The sequence below is a fragment of the Glycine soja genome, chromosome 4, assembly GCF_004193775.1.
Source record: "Glycine soja cultivar W05 chromosome 4, ASM419377v2, whole genome shotgun sequence".
Lineage (NCBI taxonomy): Eukaryota > Viridiplantae > Streptophyta > Magnoliopsida > Fabales > Fabaceae > Glycine > Glycine soja.
In genome coordinates, this window is record NC_041005.1 from 43948553 (window position 1) to 43958749 (window position 10197).

Here is a 10197-nt window from a genome sequence, read left to right on the forward strand (position 1 = left end):
TGTATCTTAATTAATTTTATTCCTAAATAAAATCATTGTTTCTTTCAATAGTGATATTGAATACCAAAATATACTTTGTCAGTCATAAATTGGACACACGTCAATCAGTAAACTAACTGCACCCCTAAACTTCACTATATCTTTTTTTGGAGAACTTCACTATATTTTAGTTAAAACATTACCATGAACAATTGGAAGTTTAACGTCGATTACTTAAATTTTAATACATGATCTAGTTGATTATTCTAATGAAATTCACCCAAATATTAGTTATTTTTTAATCAAATAAAAGCTGAAGCAATTTTGCTCATCTACTCGTACGGTGCGGGTTTATGTATAGATTAATAAAATAGTACACTATAACTCGATAGATAATAGAGTACAAAATGCATCGCATGTAGATGGAGGGGGCATAAAATATTCTAAAGTGAACTTAACAAAATCAAAGGGCCTATAATTTAACCATGCGCATTAGCTACGTCAATCCACTTTCTTGATCAGATTTACAGAAACAAGGGCAATAAAATAAATGTATTACAAAATGCTATAAAATATAATAGGGTGGACTATTCATAGAGCTATGGCGTGTAAGAAAATTCAATTAAATATTAGAACTAGACCGTGGTGAACATGATGAGACCACCTTATATATTTGATTGAGCTCTTGTGCACAATTAAACAGAGGGAAAGTACTTGTTTAGATTGAAAGGAAGTGAATAGAACTCCTCACTTCTTGTGTCACCCTTGAAGGACTTGTACTTGTCCCACCAATGTTTACCTCTGTCCTTCCTAATATCAGCTGCTCTCTTAAACAAAGTGTTGTCTAGAAAATATGCCACAACACCCGCAACAAATGGTTTTGATTGGAATGGGACGTTGATTATATCATTGAACTGCCATGTACATAAAAATGTGATTGTAAGTAAACTCAACAATAAGTAAAAACAAATCCTTCAAATATTACTCTCTCCTAAACGGTCTCCAAAGTCAAAAGAATTATATAGGTAATCCCTTTAAGTATTAGAAATCATCATAAGTGTTGGATAATCAACACTCCCACAAACAAACAAAAAATACTCACAACTACAAAGGATCATGAAAACACACACAAAGATTACACCGTAGAAAAAATAATAATAAACACAAAAATTTAACGTGATTCAGCACCTCTTGCCTATGTCTACGGAACCGTCTCAAAAATATTTTCACTATCACAAGAATGATTACAAGATTGTGTAACTCAACCCAAATAGTATATCACTCTACAAATCCAAGTACCTAATTCAATGGTTACAAGAAATGATAATACTTTCACACAAAGATATTTTTCTCTCAATAAAGTGACTTTATTTCATAATCTCTCTTCTCACACACTCTCTCTTCATGTGTTGTGTTTCTCCACTAATTCCCTTCTCTATTTATAATGAAGATTGTCACCAACTATAGTAAATAAACTCTCTTAAAAGTTAAAACAAAAACAACTTATAATGCATCCATTTAACTAAAATTTATCTAGTAAAATGCAATCTTTCACTTTGCATTTAAGCCACCTAAACCTTATTGATAAAAATTCAATTTCCAATGTGCATGCACCTTATCTTTTGACTTAAAACTCTACAATTCTCCCCCTCAAGCCAAAAGAGAAATATCCTTCAATTAATTTTGAAGTGAACAAACTCCCCTTCCAACGGAAGTATCTCCCAACACTTCCATAACATTAGAAAACTTTACTTTCTACTTCACTTTGCTATCATGATTTCTCTGGAAGACTTGACCATCCAAATAACAAAGGTTACCTTTATTTTTTTGTCCTCGCAATACCAAGTGTCTCTCCTTGTACACTTTGCATCCTACTTTGGACCAACATGTGTACCCTTGTGATGTCATCTCCCCCATAAAAATCATATTGACAACAGCAGAAGGTACAAACCTCACATTTGAGAGAGTTCAAATAACACCATCATGGAACTTCATTCTCACACTCCCTACGCCTTCAATCTTCATTTTTCCACCATTCCCTAACTTGAAATGACCGAATTCTCCATCAGTTTTCAAAGTATCAAACATCTCTCGATCTCAGCAAATGTGCTTTGAGGCAGGAGAATCCATCACTCATTTTGTTTTAGCAACCTCGTCATTTGTTGCAAAAAACATATCATCTTCATCTTCCACACTTTTTACTACATTAGCTTGAGAGTTAGTGTCATCTTTGTTCATATCTCTTAATTTTTTCAAGTCCTCCTTTATTTGTTTACACCTCACTTGCACATGATCATTCTCACCACAATAGTAACATTGAATGTTATTCATATCTCGTTGTGGACGCGATTGAGAGTCAACGTCATCTTTGTTGATGTGGTCATGCAGATCTCCTTCCATCTCCATTTTGAGTTGATACAACTCCATTTTCAAACAAAGGCAATTGGTTAGCGACTTTGACGTATCGATATTCTCGAGCTTCTCCCACAAGGCCTTCAGTGTTGTCTCTTTCAATGCATGTTTTATATCAGGAGCAAGGGCTAATCGAATCGTGCTCACAGCCCTCCTTTGGATCTTAGTCCACTCGATTTCATTTATAGAAACTGGCTTTTCATCTTCTAATGCCTGATCAAGACTTTGCTACACCAAAAGGTCTTGAATAGTTCTCTGTCAAATCATAAAATTTATTTTTTCGTCAAACAACGGTATCTCGAACCTTTGTGTACTCCCAGTCATAACTCTGATACCACTGTTGAATAATCAACGCTCCCACAAACAAACAAAAATTATCCACACTCACAAAGGATTGTAAAAACACACAAAAATTACACCGTAGGAAACATAATAACAAACACAAGAATTTAACGTGGTTCGACACCTCTTGCCTACGTCCACGAAACCGTGTCAAAAATATTTTCACTATCACGAGAATGATTACAAGATTGTAACTCACCCCAAATAGTGTATCACTCTACTAACCCGAGTACCCTACTCAATGGTTACAAGAAATGATAGCACTCTCACACAAAGACATTTTTTTCTCAACAAAGTGACTTTGTTTTACAATCTCTCTTCATTTGTTGTGTTTCTCCACTAATTCTCTTCTCTATTTATAATAAAGATTGCCACAAACTATAATAAATAAGCTCTCGTGAAAGTTGAAACAAAAATAACTTCCAATGCATTCATTCAACTAAAGTTCATCTAGTAAAATACAATTTTTCACTTTGCATTTAAATCACCTTAACCTTAGTGATAAAAATTTAATTCTCAATGTGCATGCACTTTATCTTTTGACTTGAAACTTTATAATAAGTAACCCTCTAAATATCAAAACTTCAAATTAGCCCCTAAATGTTAATAAAATATATTAACTTAGAGCAAATTACACTCACGTCCCAAGTTTTATCCAAATTACACACAATACTTTTGTTTATTCCTACACTAACCCCCTTAATGTTTGAAAACATTAGACTAGCACTCTCATATATTAATCCTTTTGATGTTTGTAAACAATACACTAACAGGGTGCTGCTATAAACATTAAACAAGGAAGGATATTGTCTGTAATTTGAAAAAACTTAGTAAAATATATTAACTTAGAGCAAATTACACTCACGTCTCGATTTTTATCCAAATTACACACAACACTTTTGTTTATTCCTACACTAACCCCCTTAATGTTTGAAAACATTACACTAACACCCTCTTATATATTAATCCCTTTGATGTTCTTAAACAATACACTAACAGGGTGCTGCTATAAACATTAAACAAGGAAGGGTATTGTGTGTAATTTGAAAAAACCTCAGGGATGTTAAGTAATTTGCTCATTAACTGCAGGACTAAACTGATCGATATTCAATATTTGAAGATTATTTATATAAATTTATTTCTTTAAGAACTACTTAAGAGAGAGGGTGATACTTAGGGGCAAAATTGGTGATTTATTCCTTATCCATACCCATCTTGCGCCTGTGTGAACTGGACCATAGCCATTAATTGCTGTGTACTCGTTGAAGTACTGTGGCACAGACAAGCCTATGAAGATTGAGAAGCCTAAAATGAACTTTGTTCTAAAACTGTTGAGGTTGCAGAACTGAAGAAAACTAAGACCACCAGCACCTACAAATGATCAGCAAAAGTGGAACATTACATGATGCTTCTTGCAGGGGCCATAATAAATCAAATCAAAGTACAAATACATGTATGAGTATGTTTTAAAGAATCAAACATACCAACATAAGCAAAGAACAAGCAGTACAAGGCAGCAATAATGGGAGGTGGGATAGAGGCAAAAACTGCTCCAAATTTTCCTACACAGTAGAAGAAAATGAACCGATGTTAAAAGGGAAGAAAATGTACTAGGATAAGGCAAAGTAGATATTTCAAAATACAAGCCTATTATGTTTCATCAACTCACCAAGAATTGAAAAGAAAATCATAAATCCGGCAGAGATTTGCACCACCCTTCTACTTCCAACACGTGTCAAAGCCAAAAGACCTGCATTTTCTCTGGTAGGGAAACCAACAAAATTCTTTTCATCGACAAGAAAGTTGTGTTTAGATAATGTAAAGTAATAGAGAATACAAACAGAACAATTTCAATCTTACACAGATACAGAGGATCCATTGACTGTTCCAAATAATCCTGATAACAGAATGCCAACTCCCTAAGAGCATAAACAAGATGCACATTGTATTATACTCGAGTGTTCTACTTAAATGCTTGGTAAAAAGAACATTATAATCAATTATATGACCTTTACCACTATTATTATTATTTATAAATGCACGATTTTTTTTCACGGATATTTAAGTGTTCAAGCACTAGCCAATTTTGTACCTGCCAACCAATACCCCGACTGAGAATAGATGGTGGCAATGGTGTTGCACTTGCATACCTATATACAGCAATGAAAGCTCCACTGGACTGTTTGTAACAAATGAAACATTAGTAAATAATTTAATCTAAGTATACAACTTGTAACTGCATAACACTAATACTGAACCAATGTGCAAGTACACAAGCCAGACAATCCCAAGAAAGTCATCATGCATGTACAGCAAGACAACGTGCAGGTTGAATTTTAGCAGAATCAATGACTATATATCACTTGAAAATGTAATTTGGACAAAGCTTCCCCCTCTCCTTGACAACTATATCGATTATAACACAAAATCAGTTTCACATCGCTCAATTTATCATGAAGACTCATTATATAGATTTTCATCATTCATCTGTTTCCATTTCCCTTCAGGAAAACAAAATCAACCATTTATGACAAATGCCAAACTAACTTTTTTTCAGGATAAAAACCTAACTACATTACCAGAAGATTTTAAAGCTCATAAGTGATATTACTAAGTTATAATAGTTATCAATATTTGTTAAAAGGATAATTTCCCTAAAGGTCAACTGGCACAAAGGGATGTAAGATATAAGAAGGATAAGCTGTCCTGTATATGTCTAGTTGCAATGCACTGATAAAATTTGCAGATCACCCAACGAAAATGATGAATATAGAATATAACTGAATAGTTGTTCCGCAAGAAAGAAAATCAATTAATAAACAAAAAGGAATTCTTAACCGAGAAGATCTAATGAAAGAAATTACCTCTACAAGAGAAACAAAAGATGCCATCATCATGGCAAAGGCTTCACCTGCATCAAATGAAGGTGCTCCCCATTGAAAGGGATATGGAATTCTTATCCTGCAAACTCAAAACCATCACAAATTCCTCTCAACAAGTTTCAACTCACAAAGTTGAACCTAGGTAGTAGATTCCCACCAATTTAAAAAGCAATAAGGATTCAGTTGAATATGACTTGAATAATAATCAATTGTGTGCATCCTCTTAGATTGGTAATAGTGATATGTATTACAAAAGAATTAAGAGCGACAAATGTGATATACCCATTTCAGTGTATCATTTAAGAGGTATCTCCTCAGTTAGCCACAAAAAATTATTCTGGTCAAAATAGTAAACTAAAATAGAAATAACAAAAATATATCTGAAATAGGAGAAAAATGTTTAATAAAGAAAATAGTTCAGTCTCATTTGCTAATGAACACACAGAATATAATTTTACCAAGCTTTAAATTAGTCCCTAAAAATAGTTTTTAATTAGGACCCTATCACGACCAATTGCCAATGATTTAATGTTAAGGCCATTTTGCCACAGTGGATTAGATGGCAACCAAATCAATCCATCCCTGACACATCTGCGCCAATCCCCATGAAACACTGACATGATTGTGTTTCTTAAACAAGAAATGGATTAATTTGGCCACCCTCTAGTTCACATTTGGCACACCAACATCACTTGGGCAAATGCCTGATAGTTGGCAATTGTGTTAGGAACCATATAGAAAATTTTCAATTATAGGATTAATTAAAAAACATGGTAAAATTATAGGGATCAAAACAATGGCCATAGAAAAAAATGCCATCAAGAGTTAAAATTGAATAAAATCACACAACTAACCAAGGAGCAGCATCAATAAGTCCAGCACGATCAGTGCGGCATGATATCTGAGTTTTATGTGGAGCATCATTATAGGCCCCTCCAACAGTAAGTAGATGAGCATATATCCACACAATTACAATTGTAAATAACACGGCAAAACGGTCGAAGATATGTTTCCCCGAATGTAGCACATGGGGCACATACTGCATGTGACAACCACTAACCAGTTAACAAACTCAAATTTATAGAAACCATCATGCTAGAAAACTAGAAGAGTAAAGAAACCAAGAGGACAAAAGCAAATGAGATCCTAATGCTGAGATTTAGAAATTTAGAAGACACTATATGCAATTCTGTCTCTACCTGTGAAACAAATACTAGCAATATAAGCTGAGGCAGGCCGATCTCTACACATTTAGCAACCTACACCCAAGACAGAAATCAATATTGAAACTTCCGACAATTAATGCTAAACATTGAACATTGTAAATTTGTAGCAGAAGGCTTACCCCAGGGAACCCTAACTCATACAGCCCAAAACCAACAAGAGATACCAAAGGAACTGACGAAAGTGGACTTAAGAACCTACAGAAACAATTGAACTTACATAAGAGGGGAATATTATACACATTCACAAGATTATTAAATTTTTTTAAATCTTTTTTGGCTTTTGTGCAAGTTAATCCAAATCCAATTGAATAAATCACTTAAGCTATAGCATCCACTTCAAAGATCAATTAGCTTGGTGGAACAATCACAAATGAGCATACATAGCAAAGACATTCTTAAATATAGGTTACAGTTCAGTTAGACATTGTCAAGATAGATAAAGACAGAAAAAGCATGATGCATCCACTAAGTAAGAACTTTGGCCAACCTTGCAACATTACGCCAGAGACCACTGAAGCCCAGTACTATTTGAAGAGTTGAAGCAACAATAAGAGCACCTTGGATTGATCTCATTATCCTCTTGAATTTCTGATTAAATATAAAAAATTAGAGCCAAAAAACAGGGAAAAAGGTTATCAAAAAGTTTCAATCAAATAAACACAAAATCTAATGCTTTATGGTTGTTCTTGAATCAAATTCTTACTCTTCTATTTCCAATATAATTAAGCAAATAAAAAATGGATATACAATACAATTACATATATCGTAGCAATGTAAATAATATATCAAGCATATCAATCATGCATCATTTAGTATTAGATTTGTTCTGATTACAAGACCTCTATAGGATCTGGTTCATCACTGAATCGGCCAGCAAGGATAATTGAGATTGTGGTTGGAACAAAGGTGTAAGACCCTCCAATTACTGCAGGCAGTCGAGTTCCAAACATTGTTTGCAACAATGTGTTAATACCGGCTACAAAAAGCAGGGTTTCGATAACTCTTGCCTTCTCATTCTGCAAATATTGAAATTTAATTTTTATTATATAATTTTGGCTAGGAGGAAAAAGCATCTTCAATCATTGAAGTTATTTACAATTTGCTGCTTTATATTTATTTAATCCGTAGCTGCTTACATTGCCACCTCCCATCTGGGGAACAAGAGCAGTGGGAATCAACACAGTTGTGCCAAGCATCACAAGAAAATGTTGAAAACCAAGAAGTATGGCCTCAGCTGCATCAGAATGTCCCCAAAATTCTCATCAAATTAAGAAGAAAAAAAAACAAAAACAAAGTAAAGCTCAAGTAAAACGGGGGGCAGGGAGATTCTTAAATTTTTAAAAATAAACAACAAATGATCAAAGAATACATCATTAAAGTCGGCCAATTATTTCACTTACTTAGAATCCATTAACAACATTGTTCCATCTTGACTGTGTGCAATGCCCCAAAATCCAAAAAGTATGAAACATATAGTTTTTTTAAAGCTATTAAAATATTTAAAAAGTATTTCACCAGTGGGGCAAATTTGGAAGTAGCAATCAAATTGTTTCCAGAATCCAGAGTACCAAATCTGGATCTGGAAATAACAGAAAAGGCCCTTGGTTTATATATATAGTTAAAAGGATTTCAATTAAATTGGAAACAGAACTTCAAATTGGCTCCATTAATAGTAAAAGCAAAAAGAAGCCTGAATTGCCAGTGGCATAAAAGTACAAAACCAGAATCAAACCCCCAAAGCAGAAAAGGCAGTTCATTTTCCTTTGTTTTTTCAACCACCTTAAGAATCACTAGTTTTCTTTCAATATTTTTTTAAAAAAAAATCCTCAACTGGGAACTGAAAAGGAACAATTTTTATTTTCAATAACATCATTATAATTAGTTTTCTTATAGAAAGCCAGTTTTGAATCTAAACTAGGTGAAGCACTTACGCCATGGAGGAGGACTAGTAATGCAGTAAGAAATATTTGGTAACTGATCCTTTGGTGGATGTGGCTGTGGCTCATCTGCTTTAGCTGGAGCTCCTCCTCCTGCCATAATAACCCTTTTTTCCTTCTCTTTCTATCTCTGAACAATGAATAAACAACAACAACAACCAATAAATTAATAAATCTACAAAAAAAAAAAAAATCAAATCTAACACCAACCCAGATCCCCCAATGCCACAAAGAAAAAGACCCAGAAGAGGATAAAAGAAACACAAAGAAAAAGTGGGAGCTCTCTTACAATGACTAAGCCTATAAAATGAAAAATGCAACAAACAACTAGAGAGTTGACCTGAGCTGAGCTGGGGACTCTCTTTAGGCAATGAAGTGAAAGCAATGGCCAAAACCACAATAATTGCACAGTTTAAGAAAGGAGTTAAGAGAAGATGCAAAAAAGAAAGCACCTTTTTTTAGTGAAGAGGAGTAGTATTATGAAGTCAAAAACAAAATGAGGTGCCCCCACCAGAAAAAAGAGAGAGAGAGAGAGAGAGAGAGAGAGAGAGAGAGACCGAGAGAGAGAGAGAAAAAAGGGGTGAAAAGAGAAGGGAAAGGGAATGCAGACGATCTTTGTTGTGGAGTGTGGTGTAAAGCAGACTCCAATGTTAGGGAAAGAGAAACGATAAAGGCGTACACTGAAAATGAGCAGAAAAAAATTGAATGAAGATTCTCTCTCTTTCTTTCTTTCCTCTCTTTGCTTGTTGCTACTACCAAAAGTAATGTCTCTGTCTTTCTCTCACTCACTAGTAGGTTTGTGTTGAGTTAGTATAGCTCTCTCACACACCCTATTTTACTACTTTCCAACAAATGTTGCTCACATTTATTGTTTTGTTTCGGGGTGTTGAAATTGCAGGAAGAATGTTTAGGTGGGGGCATTCTCATGTCATGCACACATAGCAAATGAAGTGTGCAAATATATTTTAATATGATAAAACACTACTAACAATCTTGTTCTTTCCTATTGAATGTTACTAGTAGAACTTTATGCATATGATATAATATGAGAAGAATAATTCTCAACATTCTTATGTTAGTTTTTTTTTATTATTTCTTTTGCTTGTTTTATAAAATAGTGTGTCTGGTGCCAATGAAGCCAAGCAATTGGTGTGGAGAATTTTAGAGAAAAGGGCAAAAAGAGAGTAATTTTTTTAATTTTAAATTAAAAGAATTATATAATTTTAAAAAATTATATATATATATATATATATATATATATATATATATGTATACACAATGGATTAAGATTTCAAATTTATATGAATTTATTATTTAAAAAATACCAATTTAAAGTGTGTCTATTAAAAAAAATTCCTTACCACCAAACCCATCAGACAAAGGTACCCATAAATGTCACACCTTTAACCTATATGTTGG

General features: G+C 33.7%; 1 protein-coding gene across 7 annotated transcripts; it reads right to left on the minus strand.

Annotated features, from left to right (window-relative positions):
• Positions 1–375: 375 nt before the first annotated feature.
• Positions 376–9619, minus strand: LOC114409803 (nucleobase-ascorbate transporter 6-like). 7 transcript variants are annotated; one of them, XR_003666210.1, is made up of 16 exons: positions 9119–9619; positions 8773–8908; positions 7978–8075; positions 7681–7857; positions 7329–7429; positions 6961–7036; positions 6815–6874; positions 6470–6654; positions 5598–5694; positions 4826–4912; positions 4594–4652; positions 4403–4494; positions 4218–4295; positions 3944–4104; positions 1797–2646; positions 785–893 (listed from the first exon to the last, which is right to left on the minus strand). XR_003666210.1 is itself a non-coding variant. In XM_028373395.1 (15 exons), exons 2-15 carry the CDS (start codon positions 8876–8878, stop codon positions 675–677), a joined length of 1596 nt encoding a protein of 531 aa, XP_028229196.1. In that variant the 5' UTR covers positions 8879–8908; positions 9119–9616; the 3' UTR covers positions 376–674. The 7 variants fall into 7 exon arrangements, 6 of the variants coding, with proteins under 6 accessions (XP_028229196.1, XP_028229199.1, XP_028229198.1 ...); XM_028373395.1 differs by lacking the exon at positions 1797–2646 and having other exon boundaries at positions 376–893; positions 9119–9616; XM_028373398.1 differs by lacking the exon at positions 1797–2646 and having other exon boundaries at positions 675–893; positions 9458–9617.
• Between the last annotated feature and the right edge of the window lie 578 nt (positions 9620–10197).